This window comes from Oenanthe melanoleuca, chromosome 2 (genome assembly GCF_029582105.1).
Source record: "Oenanthe melanoleuca isolate GR-GAL-2019-014 chromosome 2, OMel1.0, whole genome shotgun sequence".
Lineage (NCBI taxonomy): Eukaryota > Metazoa > Chordata > Aves > Passeriformes > Muscicapidae > Oenanthe > Oenanthe melanoleuca.
In genome coordinates, this window is record NC_079335.1 from 124057250 (window position 1) to 124084378 (window position 27129).

The 27129-nt window shown below is 36.6% G+C and overlaps 1 protein-coding gene across 3 annotated transcripts; it reads right to left on the reverse strand.

Annotated features, from left to right (window-relative positions):
- Positions 1–1314: 1314 nt before the first annotated feature.
- On the reverse strand, positions 1315–27129 carry SDHAF3 (succinate dehydrogenase complex assembly factor 3). Of its 3 annotated transcripts, XR_008839881.1 has the most exons (4): positions 26869–27129; positions 11885–12013; positions 11746–11795; positions 1674–1692 (listed from the first exon to the last, which is right to left on the reverse strand). XR_008839881.1 is itself a non-coding variant. In XM_056485284.1 (2 exons), exons 1-2 carry the CDS (start codon positions 27098–27100, stop codon positions 1489–1491), a joined length of 366 nt encoding a protein of 121 aa, XP_056341259.1. In that variant the 5' UTR covers positions 27101–27129; the 3' UTR covers positions 1315–1488. The 3 variants fall into 3 exon arrangements, 1 of the variants encoding a protein (XP_056341259.1); XR_008839880.1 differs by having other exon boundaries at positions 1633–1692; positions 11746–12013; XM_056485284.1 differs by lacking the exons at positions 11746–11795; positions 11885–12013 and having other exon boundaries at positions 1315–1692; positions 26939–27129.

Below are 27129 nucleotides of genomic sequence, written 5' to 3' on the forward strand. Positions count from 1 at the left end.
GCTGGGGCACCCTAGGTACTGGAGCAGGGCAGGAGGGAGCTGCCATTCTCTCCAACCATGCCCCTGAAGCATCAAGAATCAGGACCTGTGAACAGCCCTGCAGCCTGGATGTTATCTCTGCCCTTCCATCCTGTTTGCAGTGGGTGCTTGAGGCTACAGCATGCTCCTACTGCACACACAACAAAGGCAAAGGCGGTGGGTGCCACAGGAAGATGCAGCAAAGCAACTACACATCCCTCACACAGCAATCCAGCAAGTGAACTTTTAATAGAAATGAGCAACCTGCAGCCTACAATCCCATCAAAGAATTGGGAACAGAGGTAAAAGAGAAAGAAAGAGGCCTCCCCAAATTACTCCCCACTCCATTAGGATCCAGGAGAGCAGCTTTGGCAAACAGCATGTTGTCACAAATTGAGACAGATGGAAATATGTTTCCTTGTCGAAGCTGTTATTTCCCAAGAGCAAAGAAATTTTGTTGTCTTGAACGTGCTGTGGGTAACAGAAAGAGAAAGGTTCAGAAATAGAATAAAACTAATAATATAAAACTAGGTTTGGAAGATGAAATTAAAGCTGTTTTTTGCACAGAAAGGGGTATGTTTTTCTTAACAGATAAACCCCCTATTTTTAATTCCAACAGTATACATTACAACAAGCACACATTGCCTTACTGAAGATTTAACCTATTAGAAATAAATTGCTAATGTTCATCATACAGTATTATCAACAGGATAATTTCTGTGATTGAGTCATTTACAAATTCTGGTCTGTACAAAAAAATGCATAATATGGGATCCCAAGTTTTTAAAGAACCTTGGAATTCAAACTTCAGCACAAGTCACTCTTGAAAGGTTTTTAAAAAATTTAGATCTTAACAATAATATCAATTTTAAAAATGCAGAATTTTCTGCACACGAGTGATTCAAGGTTAATTTAATAATGAGCTACATGTTTTATTTTAAAGTCCATTTCACAATAAAGCCCAATAAGAAAACCAACTTCCAATTTCACCAGCAGAACGGTTTTCTAATACTGCTCACTTCTATCAAAACAAACCCACTCTAATACCATTCCTTTGTCTACTGAATGCTCACCAGAAAACAAATGTTAATAGCATCTTTTCCATTAAGGAAGAGAATGACAGACAAAGAGAAAGATGTTTTGCCCTACAGGTGCAAAGATTACAAAACAAGAAACCCCAAAACTAACAACTCCCTATTTTAAAATGTCAATTTACTTTTCCCAAATTCTTTCAGTCTTCAACATCCATTAGCAGGGGAAAAAAAGGAGAAAAAAATAATGCAATTAACATAAAAGTGTTGTGATTATTCCAGTTTTCCATTTATTCTTGCACAGAAAGCCAAATACATCCATTTCAGAGAAGTTATAGCATCAGCAGTGCCCATTATCTCACAGAAATCACATTCAAATACAGCTAGAAAAAGCAGTTTCAAAATGCTTCCATATGTATTAAAATAATTTTTTAATCTTTTAGGTTTTGTATTCTGAGTCTTTAGAAATGGTGGTTTTTTTATTAGGTTTGGTAGCCTCGTCCATCAGTTCCTTCAGCTGCCCAATCTGTTCATCACGGAAGTCATTAAGTTTTTCTTCTGTGAGCTGAATTCCATATACAGCCTTTTCTCTCAAGTTTTGTTTGTCCTCATTAATTTGTTGCTGGATTAGTGCTGCATAGTTCTAAGGAGAAAGAAATAAAAAGGTCACAAAACTGACAAAGAAAGATTCAGGTCAACATTTTAAATAGCATTTTATTGTAATAACATACTCTTACACAATCTCCCATAGTGTATTAGTCAACAACAAATGACTAAAACAATTTTCACTTTTTATAAGAAAGGAAAGTTATTAAAGCATTTCTAGTATCTACAGTCAATTTTATGTAGCTAATTTAAAATGCATATATGTACAGATTAATGCCCTATCACATACCACCATTGAAAACTAAACAAAATTTAATTATAGATCTAATATATGCATTAAAATAATCTTTCCTATGGACATCAATAGCATACACTTGGTAAACTGATACATCCAGAAAAACATTATTCCAAATTTTCAGGTAAAAGAAACCTCAGCATTGCATACTGAATTATTAATCCAATTAGCAAAGTAACTAGAGCCACTATTTCAGCTGCATGTCTAATAATTCCAGAGAAGTGGGCAAGAAGAAAGAAAGATACTCATGAGCCTGTGATATGTTTCAAAATGACACCATTTACTAAAATAAATACATTACATTGTTAATGAACCATGTCAAGCCTCACTGAAGTCAGCAGGATCTTACAAGCCCTGTTGCAAAGCTTAATTCATGGCTATTTAAAGAAAACAGATAGCTAAAACAAACCAGGGCAAACAAAAGTAAATTTTTATTCATACATACTCTGACTCAGACTGATTCTACAAGTTTCTTCCCAACATCACCTCTCCTGCTTTTAAATTAAACAGGCATTCAGAAATAGTGACACCATGGTTAATTCCCATGGTAAACCTACACCTCAGTGTACCTCATGGTAGAGCTGGTGTAGGGTTTAAAAGAAACTAAATAGGTTTTTTCCCAATGACTGAACAATCACATGGTAATGATAAGCAAAAAAATGTAATGGGTTAATTCTTCAACTTTGCAATTTACAGAATTTCTTATCAAGGCAGATGGAAAAATTTGATCTCTGAAGCTACCCAGCAGACCAGTGACACATCAACCATTCCACCTCATTCTATTTTATTCTATCTTCACATTTCTGCACAGAACAAGCCACTCAGTACTGACTCTGGACTAGAAAAGAAAAACAAAACCCAACAAAAACTAACAAACCCACATGAAAAAAAAACAAAACCAAAACAACAACCAAAAATACACACAAACAAACAAACCCCACACCACTTTCATTATACCAAGCAACAACATATAATTCAGAAACAATACTGAAAGCAGCAATGCAAAACTCTTCACATCTTATCAAGAGATCTGACTGAACATACAAACCCAAGAGCCCCTCTGTGCAGTGTCCTACCAGTGCAGGCTCCACAGTGGGAGAAAAGTCCTCCCCACTGCTAATATCAATCCCCTGGTAGAAGCCTGCAGCTACTTCTGCAAGGCATGAGCTCTGGTACCTAGACACAATTCAAGTCCATTTAAAAATCAGTTACAATTTTTACAAATGGTTGCCTGTTTTCAAAAAATATCAAATTAATTACTGGCAAATAGTCTGCAATTTTTTTGTTAATCTCATGTCACAGTGCATCAGCATTATAGAACTCAGACCTTGGAAGTGGTGCTCCTCAACAATGCTGCAACTCCCCCTCTCACAGGTGCCCAGCACACAGACACACGTGGTCATGGACTGTACATCCCTCCTCCTTACACCAGCTGTTCTGCTTCACAGCACTCCAGTGGGTTCCCATCTGGACAGCACTGCTGGCTCTTCTCCCCCACTCATCTTCTAGCTGAACAAATGTTTTGTACATGCCAGAAAGCCTCAGTGGATCAGTTTCACACTGATCCACAATGTGAACAGAAATTCAAAACTGGACAGTGGAAACTTGCTGGGCTCTGGTAGGCTCCTGACACAAAATGGAGCTTTCTCATCTCATTTTACCAAAACTCAGTGATGCATCAAAGAAAATATGTTTCAGCCTTTATAGAAGTGCTGTAAATAAGATGAACTATAAGATATATCTCATTTTTTCTGCTTGTGCTACCAGATGAGGAACAAACAAAGCCTGGGATATTTAACTGTTTAATACATTACTGTTCCCTCAGAAATTAATACTATTATTATGTGATCAGTGATTTATGGAAAGGTACTACATGATTTGATGGTACATAGTAATTTAAAATTCAGCTTCTATATAGAAAATGTGCCATTTTCCTAACAGCACATGAACTTATGTGCTGAACTCCAAAGTTTTGTAACAGGTTTAAAAGCATAATGAAAAAAAAGGGGGGAAGAAGTTATCATTTGTTCTTTCAATAATATAACTTTCACCATAAAACACAATGATCACAGTCTCTCTCAGGTAATAAGGAGCAGTACTTTCATGTATGGTCTAGTCTTCCTTAGAACTTAATAAATACAGAATTTAACTATTTTCCAGTGTCATCTTCCTTACCAGCAGAACTGAAACAAATTCTTGCTTAGCTTCCTCAAACAAGGAAAACTACTTCACTTCTGCCTTTCATTTTATGTTATATTTAACTGCATCTTCCAAATATAACAAAACTCATTTGTCGTCAATCACGATGTCAATCAAATCCTTAGCAGATTTTGCAAGGGCATCTTATTTCAATTATGGATGACACTGTGCACACAAAAATAGAGACAGGAGACAAAATGGAACACAAATATTCCTGCACCCTCACAGAGCCAGGCTCAACATTCACAAGGATGGCAGAGGGACACAGGAGCTCTCCTCCCTGGCGGTTTTTTAGGTTGGTTGGTTGTTTCTTTGAAGTAGCTCTTACTGCAACGATCCTCTGCCTGCACCAGCTGTAAACTTTCTGGGCTTTTACATAAAAAAGCAAGCAAAAATCAAACCACCAGCTGAATGGCAAAAGCCTTTCCCCCTTGTATATGACTGCCACCCGAAACACAGAGGATCAGAATCAAGTTCAAGTTATGACCACCTCTCCTGACCATTTACCATCAAAAGACAGCTTTATTCTGTATTAAATCCCAGCCTCTGTCCATCCATATCACAGACACCCTCCTCACCTTAAGGGAGGCCCAAGGTAACAGTCCAAGGTGCAGACTTGGCCATGTCACTGCACTGCCATCAGTGTGTGCAACCAGGGACACCCCAAAACCCTCCGTACCGCCAGTGAGGAGGCAGATCCTCACCCGAAAGGTGTGATGCACTCCTCACAGGTGATGCTGAACCCAAGCATCAGGCTCTCTTAAAATCCTACATGAGTAAATGCTTGAACCTCTAAATGATTGATACAAAAAAAAAGAAGGTGAGTGTTTGCTATAATCAATAACCTTAGGATTTTTCGTTTAAATTCACTAAGTGAAGCAAATAGAGAGTTCTCCTCTGCTCACTGACTCATAGGCATTCACAGAATGCACAAATTCATTAAAAGGACAAAGGGATGGGTGACATTTGAGGTTTCAAATACCACACATTACAGAAAGAGCATCAGCCTTCTGGTTCTCCAAGTTGAGAAAGGATCAAATAGAAAAATAAAAGCAAAAATCATACAGTCAAAAGCCTCACTCCCTGACTGCCAGATACAGACTCCTACCAGGTCGAGTCCACACTGACACACATTTATCTCATATGCTAACAAAAAGTGCTGATAGACTTTTATGATTTAATCATAAAATTAAATGGGTTAAGAGCCCATTTTCACTGGAAAGAACAACAATCATAATTTTTATGGCATCCTCCTAAACATGTACAATGCTGCATTTTAGACAATTGCTCCAAAAATCTCAGTAAGATACGTCTGTTCACTGTAACTACCTGCACAATTCACTTTGTAGTCAGATTTTCTCTTTTAAAAAGGTATGAAATTTTTATATCCTTTAGGTAATTGAAGTATAAAATGGAAGTATTTGTCTATTCAAAAAAGACAATCTCCACTTGCAGCCAAATTAATTACAGCACTGATAAAAAACATTACTGTGGCAAGATCAGAAAAGCTACTCTGAGATGTGTTAAACAGGGCATGGCCAGGCACTAGAAAAATGCTATCAATTTATTTTTAATTTATTTTTTTCACAGTGAAATAAAAAATAGTTAGCATGGCCTGACAGGCCACTATCATCTCTCACTGGAAGTTAATTTCAAATTGCAGCACTTCAAGTGTTTCTGCTGCTACTCAGAGCAAAATCAAACAAGTGCTGCTAAGGGTGGCAGCATGAAGAAATAGCTGTGAATAAACAGCACAGCAAGGAGCACCCTGTCATTATTGTGCAGAGATATGTTGAATTAATTATTTCATATTCATTCAGATAGAATCCTGCAAATTATTTACTATATTTTTTACTGCAAAACTGTTTTGATGTTAAACTGAGAATCAGAAAAAAATACAGTATTACAGAAGTGATTTTTAAATGGGGCTACACTCCATGAAACTCCATAGTATCTTCACACATTTCACCTGAAGCCATAAGTATAGTTAGAAATGCAGTAATAAACCTAGAAAAATTCTACCACATTTAAGCTCAGCTTAATATACCACTACAGAGGACATTTTCATGCACTCACACATTAACCTATAACAATCTATATTTCATCACATAAGACCATTAAAAATAGCCCTAAACATTTTTTAATTGCATAAAATACAATTACTGCTAAATTATTTAACTGATGTAAAAAAAACACCTATGTAAAGTCCCACATCCTCTAACAGGAGCAATGTATTATCAATTTCAAAATTTAATTTTCAAACCACTTTTGGTTTTGTAGAGGTCACATCATTAACATGTAAAAAAAAGAAAAATCAATACACTACTAACAGTTCTGAGTAAGCCTTCCCCCTGCTTTTGCAAATACCTATAAATAGTATTTGAATGATACCAAGTAATGACATATTAGCAGCAATTAGAGGAGTTTCTTATGTAAATAATTAAAACAGTGATTGCTGGGAAAAGGGCAACAGAATGAAGAATCAAGACTTTTATTCTGAGGTACCTAGCACAGCACAGAACCTCTGGTGTCCAGCTCCTACTGCAAGTCTTGGCAACTTTCTCTTGTGGCATTTGAATAACATCAGCATTCATCATGTAACAGCATGTGTGACAACACACCAAACATGTACAAGAAAGAAATAGCAAATAAGCTATTGTAATTTGTGAGGAGCTCTAGAGCAAGTTGTGTGAAGTACAGCTTGGATAAGCTGTTTAGTATTTCAGTCCATTACTAGATGGAAAGACTTGCAGAGATAATTTCAAGCATGCACTTGCAATGGGACTGCCTACACCTAAATACCACATGCCTAAGTGAAGCTGGAGATGTGTCTTTGTGCTGGGCACTGGAGAGAGAAACTTCTGTCTTAAACATGATGTGATGACTGGATACACTATCCTCCAGAGATGTGGGTCTCATCACTGAGAAAGCTACATGTCTCTCTGTCTCTGGCTGTAGATGACTATCTAATCAACTTCCATGCTTATGGTAAAAGGAAAATGTTCATTAGTTATTTTGTTTTGTGCTTTTTTAATTACAAAGGCAACAAAAATACCATTTCTCCTTGAATGACTCTACAATATCTCCCCTGGAGTTTGTTTTATCTTTTCCTAATGCTGCTGATATCAGTCTTGGCAACATTCTGAAGTGAAACACACGAGAGAAAAAAAACTGTACTTCCTCTTTATCTTTAGAACTAACTTTGAATTATGTATAATTTCATTTCTGGGGATGAAAGACCATGTCACTATTTCCAATAACAATGCACAGAGGTAAAACAGATTTCTCCAGGACAACATCTCTGTTTCATAAAGAACAGGAATGAGAAAACATCAAAGTTTACTAAAAGTTCATCTGAAAGGAAAAGCCATGATAACTTTATCAATATCAGGTTTATCCAGGATATTCAAGAAGGATGCTAGTATGTGACTATCCACCAATTTCAGGGAATTGATCACATCAACACAATGATGCACATACTGTAACTATATAGAATTGTTACCATAAGGGGTTTGGTGTGGGTTTTTTTCAGTTGCTTGCTTGCTTGTTTGCAGTTTGGGAGCAAAGAATGAAAAACTGTTCAGCTAAAATGGAGCCAGGGAATATAATTATGCAATACTTAGTAATCAGCATGAAGAATTGTTATTTGATCAGGAAGGTATAAAATGGACTGCTTTTTCTGAACACAGTTAACTAATATTGTTAAACTGGAAGAAATGACATTTATTTAGAGGAATGTGAAAAAAGCTCAAGGACTAACTCAGCTTTGTTTGCAGCTTAAATAACATGCTATTTTAATGTCCTTTTTAAATATAAGATTTATGAGATCATAATTTGAGGTGAAAGTGGGAAGTTTATGGCCTGGCCATCAAGGTAAACATATATAAATGCTATTGCATCCAAAATGGAACACTGCACCATTAGAGTACATCAGAATGACTACTGTCATTTGTGGAAAAACAAGCTGTGATTATTTATTTCTTTCTTGGTGCAGAATACTTACACCACTATTGTACATTGGGGCCAAAATACAGGTCACTAAAAGCTTTCTGCATCATCTGGTAACAACCATAGTCTTTTGAGATTCTCTCACTTAGGTCAATAAGCTTCACCTCAGGCCTTACACTGAAAGCCTGATCTTATTCTAGGGAATAAGGAAGCAAAAAAATTGGGAACATACTAAAACATTTAAGCAAAAACTAAATGGCCAATTAAGTTGTGGAAAGAGAGATCAATCTGAAATATGGGCTCAGCACAAGAAATGAAGCAGGAGGAAGAGATGGGAGGTAGAATGAAAGAAATGGTCATGCAACTGGGTTCCAATGGCTAAACAAGACCCTGCCACAGTTCTCTATCCTTGGACATGCATCACTCAAAGTGTGAGTTTCACTGAAAAAAAGTTATTTAATGAGAGACTTAAAAAAACAGCCTTCTCTGATGTACATATCTGTATTTGAAAGCCTTTTAAACTGGTATTGGAGACAAAAATACTTGGAAGAGAAATATATTAAAACCTCTGTTAGAAAACTTATTAAACTTAACAACTCAAGATCAAAACATGGACAATTATTCAGTCTAGACCTTCATCTATAAAAATCAGGATGAAAATACACTGTTGCTAATACCAAACTATCAGACTGCTAACAAATAAGGACAAACAAACTATAGATCAGAAATATTAAATTTCAAGAACATTATTTCATATTTTCATACAAATCCTAAAAAAAGCCCAGCAATTTGAAAGATGGTTATTTCTTGATCAGTCCCTATTTTACTTTGACATTTTACGTCGTGCATGACAGCTCTCTGGCTAAGAAAAAAGCAATTTTTTTATCTGGCAAATGTTATGCTATAGTCTCACAGAATACACAAGGATTTATAGCACACTGTTACTTTAAAGTAAGGCAAGGGAACACACTGGAAGTCATAGCATCACTTTGGTTGTAGGAATTTCACTTCTAATACATCAGTTACACTGTAATATTTCTATTTAAACACTAAGCTAGGAAATCTTGGCAGTGTTTCATTGCAGATAATTCCCAGACAAATATCAACATTAAATACAGGCATTTTACCTAAAAAAAACCCACTAAAGACTGTTTTAGCAACATAAGCACACAACTGCAATTAAAGCTCAAAATGCAAATATCACTTACAGACTTCTGTATCAGTTTTTTAAAAAGTGGACAAATATCTTAAATCTTCAGTTATTTATTTCAGAAATATTACTTCTAGATTTTCAAGGAAGATGAGGATTTCATATCTAGAGATTCACAAAAAGAAAATAAAGCCTGTTTCCAAGACAACCACATTAGTTGCCAGACTGCTAGAAACTAAGAACATGCAAAAGATTATATATTGCAGATTATAACATTTCAAAGACTGCCATGCATGTTCTTCTACTCAATTTATACCTACTGATGCATTTAAAGTATACATATATAGCCAAAAGAGATTTGGTATTCTTATTTTTCCATTGAAATACATGAGCATTTCTACATGCTCATTAGAAACAAAACCTTAAACTAATACAGTAATGAAGAAAGCCTCAAGTATAAATGAAAAATTAATCCAATAATAGGCATCTTGTATTGATTTCCATGACACCACAAATAACCCTTCTGCTGAGGGAGCACTGAATTTTTTTACTTTAATGGACCTTTAGAAGAAATACATACTTGAATGAATTAAGTAAAAAGTCATGGGCAATATTTAATAAACATACATGAAGGTCATTAGTATAGAAGTCAGATTCACTTCTTGGGACAAAGAGACAGAAACTTCCCCAGTTTTAAATGAACACAGTCAATGTTATCTATTCCAATACAATATATAGGATACTAATTTAGCAAAGAAAATTTGGCATCAGAAAACACTGAACCAGAGGCTGCTTTCTTTGGCAGTATTACCATGGTCACTCCAGAAACAGGGGACAGAGACAAGCCCTACCTTGCACTTGTGGAGGCGTTTAAAACAGACAAACACGGAGTTATCAAAGTTTTTCTACCTGCTTCTTCAACAAGACACAAACATTCTGAGGTGTGCTCTTCATAGAGCACTACTTAGGAGACTGGCCATCAGTAACAGAAAGCCTACACACAGGCAGACATACTTTTTAAAAATGGAAAAAAAATACTGCCAGTGGGAAACATAGGTGAATTCTTATAAGGGTGTTACTTCCCTAAGTATGACATTTAGTCTGGAACTTCTGAAGGTCCTAATCTATAAAAATAAATCAGTGTATTTTGACACAATCATTTGGTTGCAATTCAGTCCTTACTTTTAAATAGCAGCAATAGAACATCTCTATGAAAAGAAATGCAAATGATGTAACTGACATTTTCCTTATGACAACAAACAACACACTGGATTATATTTGTAAATTCACTCTGTGGAAATAAAGCTTGTCACTGCAATTAACATCTACTTCACAGTACTTAATAAAAAGCAAAAAAAGTTAACTTATTACTCTCAGTGTTACACTCAGTGCAAATTTTTTAAGTTCTTGTTGCTGCAGCAAAATATGTTAAATGGCATTCAAGTTTTAGACCACACAAATGCTTTGTATGCACATACACCCACCTCTGTCAAATGAAATTAGTAACATATATTGTTTAAAAAGTCTTCCATATCCTCCAAGCAATAGAATAAATCAAGGCATTTTCTTCATCTTTAGTTTTATTGCTCTCAAAATAAAAACATAAAGTTCCTTAACATACGTAGCCAGAGTCCTCTGGTGTAACTGCAAAGATGCTCAAAGAAATTAAAAGTTTCCATTCTAAACCTGGGCTTATTTTTTCAGGAGTTTCTTAAGGTAGAAAAAGCTCTAAAGCCTACAAATTTGTGTATCTTACCAAGGGTTTTTAACTTGCAGATTTTTATATAATTTCTGAGCTACTTTAGAACTTGTCACAGAAGAAAACAAATGTGTCATCAGGATGGTCAAGAGCTGCTAAAAGGGAGCATGAATCTTTATTGAATACATGAGAATCCTCCAATCTGAGAACCCAAAAAACTTCTGTAATCATCTGCAAGTAACTATCCATTTATCCAACAGCTCTGACATTTAAGAGGATTTTTATAGTGTCTGTCACAATACGGCAAGTGACGACCACGCTGTCACAGAAGACTGTAAAGATTAAGCAGAAAATGGAAAAGGAAAATTCAGTCATCTGCTAAACAAGTTTTGAATTTCAATAAAGTACTGTAGAGACAGTTAATCTGAAAGTACTTCTGAAAAAAATCCATATATTCTGTACTGCTCTTGGGGAGATCAAACACATATCACACTCAAGTCTCAACACATTCTCCTGTAATCTCTACACAACAAATACTTTAAAAGCAACTCACCTAAATCTTGTTCTATTTTTTTTCCTATTTCCTGCTGTTGCCAGAGGTTTTCCAGATATTAAGTGGGCTTGCTTTCAATTAGCAAATGACAGGGAACAGAGGATAGGGGAAAAATAAAAGGATGGAAATCAAGTATATCAAATAGCTTAGAGATGTATGTACTTCACTTTAAAATGAACATTCTGTCAACAAGGCTCTAAGATTTCACCAAAAATATCCTACATATTCCTAAAAATTCTCACCCACCTAGAACATCTCCTTTTTCTGCAAAAATAGTCTGTCTGGCCCCAAGCAGACTGGAATAGAAGTTAATTTACCTCAATATTTTAAAAAGCATGTGAAGAAAATACCAGAGCCATGAAACCTTTCAGAAATGGGGATGTACCACATGAAGTTTGGTCAGGTGAGCTCAGCACTGTGCTATGGCACCCTCACAGGTTCTTCCACAGCCAAGTGCCATGGTCTTCACTTAGAGGTAAAGAAAGCATTAACATTTGGAGCAGAAGCAGCCTGCCTGTGGAAAAAAACAGCACAAATGGGAAGTGTCACATACTAGTTCTACTTGTACGTCCAAAATCCCCATTATAAACCACCTCTGCTCTAAGTGGTATCATTTCAACATTTTGGTATGGTGCACCCAAATCTGCTCAGCTGCTCTCTGCACACTAATACAATGATACTCCTATCATTAGCATCAATGTCAAACCACTGATTGCTTATACTGAATTAAGAATCAAGCTCTTTCTCAACTGTATATGATCAGGAAGAATTTTAAATTGACTATATAGTAAGTTTAGAAAAATCCCTACCTATCATCCACTGGTGATGCAATAAATACAATTCCTACCAGTCAGAGAATACTAAGCTATTCAAGAGGTTTCATTTGTGTTTCAAGACTCCTACACTAAGGAATTATCTCAGCTTGTATTTGCATGGCTTTAAAATTACTCTGGACTTATTTAAAACAATGCAATGCCATTTGAGCAATAAAAACTTGAATTATTTTTGAGTTGTTTATATGTCTTAATGGATTTTGCTTGCTAGCCAATACAAATATGGAAAAGTAAATCTTGGGTATGTCTGCCAAAAGCAGAGCAGAACCTCATGGATCACAATGAATGGCAATTCATGGGGTCTTTTTCAGCAGGGGTTTATTTCAGTCCTAAAGTGGGGGGATGAATATTAGCATGATTTGCTGTCCTGAAGAATGTTTCATTTACCTTTGAAAAAAAGTAATTTGTGAAGGCACCAATCGAGAGGGAAGCCTAGACCAGTCCCACTACATCTGTTTAGTGATATAGAGGAAAGCCCTCCCCCTCATTCTATCATGAGATGCTGCAGGTGAGCACAGCACACATTGCTCCAGGTCACAGCTCAGAGCACTGGCACAGGAAAGCATCAGATTGCAAAGGTTCCTCTGCCATCCCAGAATGAGCATCATTTCTATCACAGAAGACATGGGTACACTGAAATAAACACTTCTTCCAAAGCTCACTTGTGGGTTGCTATGAAATGTCCCTATGGGCTAGACACCGAAAGCTCCCCATGGACCTCTGACCCACAGGCATGTGCACTACAGTAAAGTCCTCCTGAAGTCCACCTGCTGCTATAGTGAAGGACTAACCTTGACTAGGGACTGCTGCCCTAGAAAACTGGAACAAAATGCAACATCCCTGTGTCAAAGCATAACACTTTAACCTGAATTTTTAATGACTCAATAGACAAAAACACTGAAACACGACTATAAAGTGCTGGGGAAAAGTGATGGCATTGTTTGTATTCTACTAATTTACAAGAAAAATAAAGCAGATTTCATCATCTTCACTGAACTCTTTGCTAGATCTACTACAGCAGTGAATTTACACATAACAGCTTTGCAAAACATTTTCCTTTATAGAACCCAACTTGGTAATGCTTTATTTCATCAGGTAGGTACAGAATTTCCCTGGAAAAGTTCTGCTACAGCTGCTGTCAAAAATTACACCTATTCGAAATATTTTTCAGAATCTGTCTTCCCTCAACAATGCTCCTAACAAGCTACCTAATCACAAATGAAAACAAAAAAGTTCCATTACTCAGGAAAAAGAAAACCATTGGCAGGTAACTTGGTAATACTCAGTGCTAGGTGCGTCACTGTACCAAAAGTTTTAAACAATAAACCAGATATGTTAAAAGTACAAGGGATCGTGAGAATTTCATCTCACACAACAGAATTGAACATCTGAAGATGAAGCAAAAAAAGACAAAGTCAAATAAAGCAATTTCAAAGCACTCATTCACGCTGTAATTAAATCCACTGCACACTGCTCCATGCTTTCTGCTAGACTACTAAATAAATTCAAGTGAAACTGTTACATATCAATCTAATGCCATGAAAAACTGGAACTAAGTCTTTTAGATACCATGTAATTAATTTTCAAAAGAAAAATATGCACAAACTCATACACTTAATTTATTCTTATACTTGTTACCATGTATCAGAAGTGTGTATTTGTGCAAGTACACAATCCATCCAAAACAATACAATAAAAATAAATAATGATGTAGACAGCATTCACATCATTATAAAACAGATTTCCAAGCTCTTGCTAATTACCATGAAAGTTGTTCCATCACAGTTACATTCCACACTGTCTAGCATATTAATCTGCATTTCAACAACATATGCAAATTACATGGCTGACTTGTGTCTCTTATAAAAACAGATAAACTAAACTAAAGCATACTAAACATATTTTTGAAGCATAAACACTGCTATCACCACACCTACATAGTTACATTTCTACATAAACTTAACTAGTTCTTAGGCAAAACCCAACCCAGTATGATTTAACACTGTTCAGGTTCTATTACTCTTGGGTTGAAACCAAGTGATTAAATGTGCCACAAAGGATACCAACGTGTGTCAGTGATCATTCACCCTCAGAGTGCTGAGTCAGCACTGGTGCTTCAGCACCATTCAGCTGTCCACACCACTTAGGCTACAAATGACTTTTAGAATTGTAGTTAGTTTTGCTTCAACATAAGAAACGTTGGGAACTCAGCTAACACTTGAAAATTACACATTAAGTCAAATCTTTTCTACACATCCTCTACCAGCAAAACTCAGAAGGGTTTGTGTCAAGGACTGGATGAGGCCACAACCAAACTGATCTAAACTGGCCCTTCCTGTCAAGGTCTCCCAGGCTAACTCTGCTTTACTGCTCCATTCATTAAAAACCCAACATTACTCCAAGTTATATTTTAATGATTATCCCCAAATTAAAGATATTTACAATACAAATCTCAGCTTATTGTTAAGATCTGATATTATGTTTTGAGAACTATCAGATTTCAGATTTTTTTCAAAGATTTACTATATCAAACAGTTCTCTTCTTCCCCCAAGGGAATTGTTTCAAAATAACTAAATCAACTACAAAGTTCACTAAGATAGACAGGTTCACATACTTAAAAGATCAGTAATAAAATACTGACATTATTCAATAATCAGCTGATTTATTCAAACTTTTATTATACAAGCTTTTACTAACACACACAAGCTAGTTTCCATCCTATTCTTTCATAACCAACACAAAAATTTACTAGTAGCTATTTTTCAGAAAAGAAACAGACTGTATTTATAAATTTCCTCACTATACTGAAGTCAATGAAGCTTTACTTGTACAATATGCAAGTGAAAAGAACAAAACTTCTAGTGCAACAGCACTCAAATCCAATCAAAATTTACAAGTAGTACATCTTAACAGTTCACCAAATTAGGCTTTCCCAGGAAACATGCAGGAATGCTATAAAACTGGAACTGATGGCTTTTTTCACAGTTAATTCTCCAGGGCTCAAATGGCATCCCCAGATCTCCACAGGTTCCCCACCAGCCACAAGAAAGCAGTCCACATTTATTTTTGAAGTTGAAGAGGTGAAATACATGTGTATATATATATATTAAAAAAACCCACATCTTCTCTCACCAGAAATATAAAATTAAACCCTTTAGAACAAAACAACACACACAGGTGGTTCTGTATGAAAAATCAAAAACTTGTTAGTCATATCAAGAGTATTTCCATTACTAGCAGACAGAGGTAAGGAATCAAGGCTGGAAAGGTGACATCCATCATCTCAATCCAGGGTCTGGTGGTCCAATCATATCCACCAAATATCAAAACATTCTTCTACTGCAGATGTCTACAGAGGCCAAGAGAGGCCTTGCCCATATCCAAAACACCAGCTGTTAAAAAGATGGGTGTTGAAGCTTAGAGATAGCAGTATACCATTATTCATGTCCCAGGACACATAATTACAGGACAATGTCTTTTTAAAATTTAGAATTTACAAACAGAATATTCTTACCAGGATTTCTTTGTCTATTTTCACTGCACAGCTTCTTAGATCCTTCTTACACTTAAAACTGGATCATCTGTTTTTCCATATGCTTAAAGGTTTTACAAGGATTTGGCCTTGCAAGCCATTGAGACTTCAGCTTCCAAGTCTTTATCATTTATCTTTTCAGCAATTCCAACACCTTTACACCTTCTGTAATGAAGCTCCCTGAGTCCTAAAGGATTTCTGGGTCATCTTCTATTCAACTAAAATACTCTGAAGAATAAAGGCATCTTACCCCACACAGCCCTGGGGTTTAATGCACCAGCAGTAAACAAATCTTTAAACAGCTCCATTGTAAAATATAAATATTTAATTGTTTATAGCATAGGTTGTACTTACTGAGGAAAACAAAGACAATCCTAGGCAAACTCCCATCAGTGTTTCTAAAAACAAGGGTCTACCACAACTGTTTTCTTCTATTTGGTTAAGTCTGGGAAACTAGTCTGCTGCTGAGGAGTGGCATCTGCTGGCAGACAAGTACTCCACAAAAATCAGATTAATCAGTAAAATAAATAATTTTTTTTTTTAAATACAAATTAGAGTTCACATTACTCACAAAGCAACTCTCACTTCCTTCTTGATTGATAGGATGATGATGTTTTTCTCAACAGTGTAACTCCTTTCAGTTACACTGATGTTACTGAATTGCCCATGAACCAGAACAACATTGCTAGTGCTACCAATGAGATTTCTTTTCACTTCTCAATCAGCAGCTGAACTGAAGAACAAAAGACATGTTTGTATTTAATTAAAACCCTTCACATCATGGATCTCTTAAATAAATTCTTAAAATGACTCACTGTAATGGATGTTAAATAGCTCACCAGGGTACTTCACTGTGAAAAACAAACTGAATTTAAAAGGCCCAGAAAACACCCAAAAATCATGATTTGCTGAACACCTTAAAAATAATTCTAAGCATAAAATCAGGTTTAAACTACTGCAAATAAAGTACATGGCCAGAAAAAGTAATTGAACATGAACCAAAATATCCTTAATTTTACAGCAGCCTGCTTGTACCACAGCCAAAAGCTGACCTACACCTTCCACAAGGTTTTACTATGGAACTGTGGCAAACTGTAACTTCTTGGCTTAAAGTATCATGGTGGATGACTGACATATACCATATTCCTTTTGAAAGGGAAAGAAAAAACAGAAAGAAATCCAGTTTAAATGTTTCACTGGTGTCCAGGAATAAAAGCAAGAATAAATAATATTTTATACTGTATTTTCATTTTTAAAAAAAACTTCCTACTCTGAACAGTACTATGCAATACCAACATATTTTATAACAGCATCTAAAATGTGGCATTATGAACAATAAAGCTTTTCATTTGGTGAAAAAAACAATCTGCATTTGGGTTATTACCATACACTTCCAAAAATACAATTGCTTTAAAACTCAATAGATCTATTATGAAAAAAAAAACAAAACGAAAAAAACAAAAAAACCCACCAACTTTTTAAAAGAGTTTTGTATCTACATAATTGAGGCTCCATCTGCTCTGGGAATACTCTCCTGGGGACTACCATAGCTGCTCTGAATTTTATCATCACAGAACATGCCAGGTTGGAAGGGACCCACAAGGATCAGTCCAACTCCTGGCCCTGCCCAGCACCATCCACAAGAGTCACACCCTGTGCCCAACAGTATTGTTTACCAATGCAAATCCACACCAGAAAGCACATTTTCACAGTATTATGACTAAACCAGGTGGAAATCCCAGTAAAATTTTTTAATTGAAAAGCCTTCTCAAAATGCAGCAGTAAGTTAAGAATTCTCAATATATATTTCAATAAATAAGTTCACAATAGTTGAATCTGTAGGAATCTGAGTTTATATTAGAAAATTCAGCAGCCTCTTTTTTCTAGGACAGGAACAAAGCTTCTCTAGCTAAGTATTTGCTGCCATCATGTGTACACTTTAAAAACTGCAAACTTATGAACAATACTTTTCCTTCACCGGGTCAAAAATCAGCCATGAGAATACACATAAGGGCATTACAGACTTCAGCCAGAAGGTGATGAAGTTTCAAGGATTGCTAATGTAATACAAATTCTTACCTCAATTCAGACTGCCTATTATAACCCAAATTCTAGTGCAAAGACCACATGCTTTCACTATGCAACTATAAGAAGAAAGTGATTATAAGTAAATGGTATTTGACAGCCCACAACAAAATAAACCAGTTACTCTGGCTTATTCCATGCAAATATCAATACTTCCAATACCAACCAACACCTTCAGCCATGACATCTCCAAAGAAGCACCTAATGCTCATTTCCTCCAAATTACAGAATAGAATAGCTCAGCAAGAAGGAAAAAAATACTATAAAGTTGCATAAAACAAGTTTATACCATTCAGTAATTCCCACAGAGAAAGGGAAGATGCATCCATACTGTGTCTATTGCTAGCCAGTCTTGAAATATGGGTGCAAGGTCAATTTACAGATTTACCAAGTCACTGCAGTGAGGAAAGATGTGCATCATGCTTTCTTTCATCTTAGACTTATCTCTCTCACACTAATATCCCTGAAACAATAAAAAACAGCACATTAACAGGACTCAACCCCCCCACATATCAATAAGCCTAAAATCCAACACTAAGTAACTCTGCTTCTAGTAGGACTTCTAACTCACACATTAGAAATACCTCATTACTATACATTACTTCTGGAAATGACCTTTAAAAGCTAGAAGTTCAAACATTTTATCAGATACTATGATTAAATATATTTTCTAAATTATATCCTTCAAAAATACAGTCTGAAATTAGCAGCTTTGAGACACAGAAACAAAATATATTTCTGTTTGATGGATACTCAGAAGTGAGCTGCACAAAAAGCAGGGTATCACTAAGAGGGCATATGGTTGTAAGTACAGTCAGCTTCAGCCTCAAAACAGCCAAAGCTCTCAGCATTACAAAAGACAGCTAAATGAATGGTGATAAAGATGCCACTAAATACAAGACTATGAGGTCAGAATCTGAGGTTCAACTTCTTGCAAAAAACAATATTAATTAAATTACTTTAATATCAGCAAACTGTGTAAAAAAACTCTTCCATTCTTCAATAGGTACACATCAGTATGTCTTAAGTATAGCCCTATATATAAAAAATCTGGGGCTTTAAAATCCCCCAATATGCATAACTCTATTTGTGCAACCTCACATTAGGCTGGAAGAAGAAAAAAAATAAACTGTTTCTACACAATTATTCTGATGTGCTCCAGATGCCATTTTAACTTGCAGAAAATATCAATTTTCAGTCTACACAGGACAGAAAGGCATATCTATATAGTACATGCAATTACAGCACTCATAATATTATTGCAGTAATTACAAAATATGGTACTTGACAGCACTTGTAGAAAGTTGGCAGTGTTTACAGTGTTGATAGTCAAAATGCACTGACAAGGCAGTAAAACCTACCATGCTTACAAAACACTACATGCTGACAATATTCACACAAGTACCAAACAAATGCTAGAAGGAAGGTGTCAATAAAATACAAACAAGCAGAAATCCTTATACCTGCATAACTGCAATTCATGCTCGGTTTGTTTGACCCACTACATTGCCTTAAAATGCAACAAAGTTCAGACCTCAATACCTTGTGTTCCAGAGCAGAATGAGTTAAACTACATGAACAATACACTTGAATTGTTGAAGACTGTACAGCAAGAGCTGTGAGAAAAAGCTGCAAGAAAGAACTGCAGAACTGAGAAAGATACCTAAAGAAGGAACTGCAGAAACTCCTCCTCCCAAAGAATAGAATAGCCTGCTGTGAAAAGTAATTGTGCAAAAGAAAAAATATGCATTATGGGCTGCTATGTACTAAATTGCATGTACACTAAACTGGAAATTGTTATGCAGAAGCTAGAACAATATAAATATCTGTGCCTTTTGACAATAAACGTCCTTTCAGCATCACACTGCTTGATCCGTCTTTCAATCGCTGTCAACCTTCATCTGAAAACCTAACCTATATGTTCTTGTTTCTTTTTTTTCTGCTTTGTTTACACATAAGAGAAAGCAAGAAATCTAACAAGACTCATACTTGCAACACATACAACTTGAAGAAAACCTTTTAAGACACCCAATTGCTTTCAGTAACCTGTGTCAAGTTAAACTTTTTGAAATTGCTGTAAAGAAATACTGAAAAAGAGGAATCAGCCTAATTCACAGGAAGTAATATAAACCTACATTCAAAGAGTATTTGGATACCTGAATGCACAAAATAACAGACTGCTGGTCATCGCAGCTCTAACTTAAAAAAATCTGTAGGTCCTGAGAATTATCTGCCATTACAGATATAATTTACACATAATAAAGGCTTTTGATTCCCTAGGTTTCACACACATACACAAGTACAACAGTATGTTAGGAACATGGCTATGCACATGCTATCTCATACAGCTTGGACAGAATTTTATACCACCACTAGATGGAAACCTGAATTACCTTTTAAACTGACAATTCTGTAAATGCTCCATTACTGGCTCTGCTTCTACCATCTGGCTGTTTTCTTATTTAGAGATCTATTCTCACACTGGCTGTCATTAACCTGTACTCACTAAGTACAGGTCTCTGCTTGTGGAGCAGAAAACTTCTACAGTATCTTCAGATTACAGTACCTTGAGAGCATTAACCCTGAGAAATATGCCCTGTCAGTGCTATTTAATATAAAGAAAAAACACTCATTAGAGATGGATCCCACTTCTACACCAAACTTCTCATTCTAAGTCACAACTAATAAAATTACTATACTCTGCCAAGAAATTTCAGTTTAGGGATTCAATTCATGCCACCTTTTAAAGAGCCAATGCAAACTATGAAACCATCTGAGATTTATAAACCAACTTGCACATCATGTATTTATACTTGCAATGTATCTGAGGTGACTGGCTCAGGCAAGTGACTGACATTACTGCTGGATGTCACCCCCATGACTTGGATGATTTCCTGCTGTATCAAAACAGTTGTAAATAAAAATTTCAACTAGCAGATAAGCAGTTATCAAAACAGCCATCTGACTAGCTACATGATATCACAGATCTGACAGCATGCAGATAATCGGCATGGTAACATGAGAGAAGCACTGAGAATACTGATGCCACAATTTATAAAACTTTGAATTTAGAAAATATAGTAAAGGTCTAAAACCAGTCAGTACACAGGGAAAAAACAACAAAAAAAACAAAACAATCAACTCAGCAAGAAATCACTGGCCTCAGAAGTGGCCAGGTAAACCTGAACAAGAACAACTTTGCTTTCCAGTTGAGAAGTAACAAATTCCCCTTCCTGAAACAGGTGTGCATCATGCACAAGGTATCCACCAGGCCAACCCAAGCCTCACCAATTCAGAATGCTCCCAGACTGCCTGGATTCTCTATGGAAAAGAAGCAGACACCAGCTCCTGTTTCTAAATCCAAATCTGAAAGAGCACTGAATGGATGGAAGTGATGGCATAATATGAAAAATACGTTCTTTGCATGAAACTTCACAACAAAAGACCAACCTTTGCAATTGCACATAAATACTAATTCAGGACACTCACCAAATCATGGGTGCACCCAAGCAAAATTTCATCAGAGGCAGACTTCAAATCCTACAAGCAAGCAGGCCACCAGGTCAGAGCAGCAGCCTGATTTCCCGTGGCCATTCATGCCAAACCCCATATGCTCTTCAGTTTATCAGCCACAACTCCCTGGCTCTCAGAAAAGTGCAAAATTCCTTCCTGCCTTTTGAGAAATATAAAAGAAAATAGAGGAAATTGACTCCAATTTAGTTCTTACAAATTAATAACTAGTGAAGTGGGGAATAAAAACATAGGACTCAGTAGGAATTTACTCTTAATAAGAAGGTTTTCATTCAGATAGCCATAAAAATCACTAAAAGCAAATACCGATGTATCCAGTAACATTAAAATGAAATACTACTCTAAAATCCTATTTCACAACTTTAATAAAAGTAATAAAATGGCAAAAAAACTAAAGACATATTTTACTTCCCAAAAAAAAATGTATTTATTTGTCAGGCAAAGAAAACATCTCTTATATAATGTACTTCACTGAAACTGAAAGCAGAATTCAGAATGCCAGCAGCCGTTCTATACTTGTACTACCTACATTATTTGCTGAAAGACAGCACAAAGAGCAACCCACACATCCCATTCCCATTTCACTCTGACTCCAGTACTGGCCACAATTTCCTCTTCCACCCTCTCTGACTATTTGCTCTTCAAATTCTCCATTCAACATTTCAACATATTTTTGAGTGCAAGTAGTTTAAAAATAAATCAAGAAGGGGAGGGACAATCATACTTGCCCAGAAAATTAAGAAGCAGAAGGTTCTCTGTGTCCACTCGTGAATACAAAAAGACATGTCAGAACAACTATATTCTCTGAGATATGACAGCATCCCACAATCATCCCAGCAAAGTAAATATTGCAAGTGATGCAATAAAAAAAAAAAAATTTGATGAATGACAATTATTTGTATTGCATCAAATACACTGATTCAAAAATTTAGTCATTCCTGAGAGGCTATGTGACAGTTTATTTGAAAGCCTGTAAAAAGGTTTTCAGGGTCAAGAGTGGCTAAAGAACCTCAAAGGCAATTTATTCAATCTATTAGATTGAGAAAATGTTGTGTAATTCTGCAGAATTATTCTGCTTGTGTTAAAGATAGTCCAGGCCCTCTCATCTACAGGGTCAGGCTTTTTAAAAAAGACAAGAACAAAATGGTCATTTTCAAAATTAATGCTTAAATGTGAAGCAAATTGTTACTGAAATTATTTAGCTGAATATTGTACCTACTGCAATCTCAAGTAATCAATATTATCTCAATATTACTTATCTTATGTAAGCATTCTCATCAGCTAGCATGATTTAGAAGACTGATGAACTAATTGACTTATCATACCTGTCAACATTAATTCAATAGCATTCCAAGGTAATAATCAGTATCAATCTAATTATATCAGCAGTCTCCTGTAAATGAGTACCAATCATTTTAATTAAAATATTAAATATTTAGAAAATAGATAGGAACATATATTAATTATTTATATGCTTAATTTGAATCTACCTGAACAAGCATAATTCCTGAACAACAAAGCTTACTTTCTTTGTATCCCTCTTTAACATTTTCTGTCAGGTTTCCAGAAACAAACTAGCAATCTAATACCAAGGATAGGAAAACCACAATATACTTTGAAACACATATGGACAAGTCTATTATTGGTCGTACCCACTTAAAAACTCTTCCAAGAATATTCAATGGATAGTTTTCCTATTTTATAAATGCAAACAGGTCAGCTTAGGCTTCCTACAAACTTCATTAGCCATCTGCATGGCTGGCTCTAATATTAAATCACTCAATTCCCATGCATTCTAAACAAGATGAGATCCCTTCTCATCTCCTTTACAGGAAAACAACATTAACCACCCACATACTACAGCAATAGCATTTCAGAGCTTTTTACCTCTTTCCTTCCCCCTTTATTTTTAAAGCTGACCTAAGAAAGCTCCTTACACAATTTCTACCATGTTTCACAAGAAATAAAGGAAACTTGTTCCATTTGTGAGACACAATCACAGAATCATTCAGACTGGAAAAGACCTCTAAGGTCATGGAGTCCAACCTTTGATCAAACACAACTTGTCAACTGAAACACGGCACTAAGTGCCACGTTCAGTCAGCTCCTGAACACTTCCAGGGACAGTGACTGCACCACCTCCCTGGGCAGTCTGTTCTTAACAACTATTTTTGTGAAGAAATTCCTTCTGATGTCCAACCTGAACCTCTCCATGGCACAACCTGAGCCTGTGTTCTCTCACCCTGTCACTAGCTGCCTGGGACAAGAGGCTGACTCCCACCTGGCTACAACCTCAATTATTATGCCCAGTTCCCTCGAATCAACATAATGTAAATAGCAAGGGGAGCAGGGGCATCATTTGAGGCAACCATAATGTGATTGAAACACCAAGCCTGTCTTCTAAATGTCTAGCTAATATGAATCAAACTGGAGGACAAGAAAGCACACCACAGGCTATGAACTAGTATACTCAAGCACATCCAGAAGGTCTGACTACCAAAGAGAACATGAAGAGTATTAGCAACAGTCAAGTAGTTTCATGTTAAAATAAGACATCCTTGGAAATTTTTATTCAAAAAGCATTTCAGATGACTTATTACTATTACACTTCATATTGAAATCCTCATTCAAAGTCAAGAAACATCACTGCAATCATAATATTCATAGTCTTTACCCTCTGATGAATATACATCAAGATATATTACTTTAACATAAAATTAAGAATACTAATTTTCTGCAGCATGAGATATCATGCCACTCTCTACCAGATACATGCAACAGAAGGCATGAGGAAAGAATATTTCCAGATGGAAGATGGATAATGACAACTCCAGCAAGGTATATGTTTATCCTAATGAACAAGCAAATTCGGAAGAGAAATGCTGGAAATGCAACATGCCAAAATACTGTTACCAGAGCTGTAAGGAAACTTAACAGGAAATTTAAACAACAAGTTTGTATTAACGTTGTAGTGATTTGTTTAGGTGGATTTTTTTGTTTGGTTTGATTGTTTTTTGGTTTGTTTAATAAAATTAGAGACAAGAAGTATACTTATGCTCATTTACATGAAACAGCAGCATTATCTCAGCTTCACTCATAACTAACTGTGTGACTCCTACACCTGTCCTGCAAGAACTGTCCTGGAGCTTCCAGCCTATTTCTGGTCATAAAAGTGTCCTGCTGCCCAGGAAAGGTGCAAAGAATAAAACATAAGAAAAAAAAGTGATGCACAACACAACTGCTCACCACCTGCTGCCTGATGCCCTGCCCATGCCTGAGCAATGATCAATCCCTCACAGGCAACTTTCCCCAGTTTATGAACATACTACAGATTGTATGGTATGGAATATCCACTAGGCCAGTTTGGGTCAGCTGTCCTGGCCATTCTCCCTCCCAGCTTCTTCTGCATCTCCTCACTGGCATAGCACGGGCATCTGAAAAATACTTGATTTAGAGTAAACACACTTAGGAACAGCTAAAGCAGTGCATTACCAACATTATTCTCACACTAAATCCAAAACACAGCACTGAACAAGCTACTACAAAGGAAATTAACTCTCTTAGCCAAAACTGGTATAGAGGACTGACTCCAACATGAATTAATTAACATGTAATTAGAGCCCAGAGATACCTAATTCCAGTTTGTCCACAGTCCACTTTCTTCAATTATCTAGTTCAAGTCTTCACGAGGATGGAAACCACAGCATAACACATGATACAAAGCAAGTCTCAGGCCAAAAATATGAAAGTCTGATTTAAATTCCACATTTGAAATAGATTACTATTTGGGTGAGAAAAAGACCCCAGAACCAAACAAAAATTAAAGATGAGAAGAGACACATTATCTACGTGCTAATATCTCCCAGCATCTTGCTACAAGACAGACATATTTGCAAAGTTCTTTATACTCACACACTCAAAACAGTTATTAAATTAGTTTCCTTTCCTTGAACATATCATAGCTAATAGCACTAAATGTCAGGTTTCAAAATTCAACTTCTGTTACTTGTAGTCTATTTTTTGTCACCATTTTCTCTATAATCTACTTTTAAAACATTTCAAATCTGAGAAATATTTTCACTATTTGTTTACCTCACTTTAATAACGTCTAAAGATATTTCAATGTAAACATTCCAATGTAAACATTTCCTTCCTTTTCTAAAACTATTTTAAGGAAGATTTTAGCACTGAAAATAGTAACCTGTAACTTGTCTCTTTAGCTCATGTTAAAATTGAAAGCAGTGATGCGGAAACATTTCAGCAGTATCAAGTAAACGGCAATTGAGAATTACAATAGCATCAGCATTTGAGAGGTAGATAAAAATTTCTCTGATTTGAGGATCTATCAGTTGGCAAGAGGCAATTAAAATACACTTATTCCTTTCCTCTGTAGAGAATACCAGGCAATCTTCTCCCTGCTTATTCTTGATGCCCCAGCTCAAGTCACTTTAGCCTACAAAATTTCAGTTACTGCAGGCAGAAGGGCCAGGGCAGTTCTCCCCCATTATCCTCCTACTGGAAAAAAGGGAGGCAGTGGATGCCACCTTTGCTAACCACCTTCCACTGCAAAGCAGAATTTCCTTCCACAGAAAGGAAAATAGTCTTGAGATTCAAAAGTACTACCAAGCCAGTAATTCAAGGAGCATGAAAATTACTAGGAAGCTTCTCTATACGTCTGTCTCTTGCAGCTGTGTTCATGCTTTAACTGAAGCTTCTCCTCTGTGAAGTGTCCATACACTTGCCTGCCACGTGGACTTCTTGGGGACCTATTAATATGCTGATATCTGCTGGGGTCCAGGCACGTGAGGAAAGCACCTTATGGGTCTCCCTTCTCTGCTGCTTGTGAAACTTTTTACAACCTCATCACTTGGGAGTGATCTGCTTTTCTCTCCTCGGTGAAACCAGGCACAAAGTCCAGCGGAAGGGGTATAATAAGCAGAGAAGCAATGCTCACATAAGACTTGTTTCCTTATGAAACACTGAGAAAATGTTACTCAGAAATGAGATCAATTTCACAGGGAAGCTATTTATACCTATGTACTTAGCAAATTATAATTATAAAATTAGCTGCGTATGTAGCTATAAATATTTATATAGACTTATATAATGCATTATTATAGATCACACAGACAATTGTGTATATTCTTATTTATATATTTATACATAGCTAGTTATATAACTGATGTCACTCTGTTACATATACCTGCGTGTGCACAAGTATGATCACACACAATGAGAACCATAAAAGACAACCTGCCTAGAGACATAGCTACAAGGCATTCTGCAGTTCTGTAAGGAGCAGGACAGAGAACCAGCTGGGCTGGAAATGAGCTCTGAGATCACCGAGTGCAGGCTCCGCACAGCCGCGACCGCCCGGCGCCCCTGACCTTGCCGGGCCCGCCCTGCGCCCCGCCGCTGCCGGCCGCGTCCCTGCCCCGCGGGGCGGCGGCCACTTGCCTGCCATTCCCGCAGGAAGCGCTGCGCCTCGGCGGGCCCGACCGCCCTGTGCCTCCGGAACTCCTCCTTGACGTAGCGGTCGCCCAGGTCGCGCAGGGCGGGCGGCAGCGCGCGGTGCAGCTGCAGGATGCGGCGGTACAGGCGGCGCGCTCCGCCCGCCATGGCGGCGGCCCGGGGGGCCGGGCTGAGGG

Coding starts and splice junctions, on each gene's coding strand:
- SDHAF3 (XM_056485284.1), bottom strand. CDS start 27,100: ATGGCGGGCGGAGCGCGCCGCCTGTACCGCCGCATCCTGCAGCTGCAC. Junction 1,693..26,938: donor GCTTCCTGCGGGAATGGCAG/GCAAGTGGCCGC, acceptor CTTTCTCCTTAG/AACTATGCAGCACTAATCCA.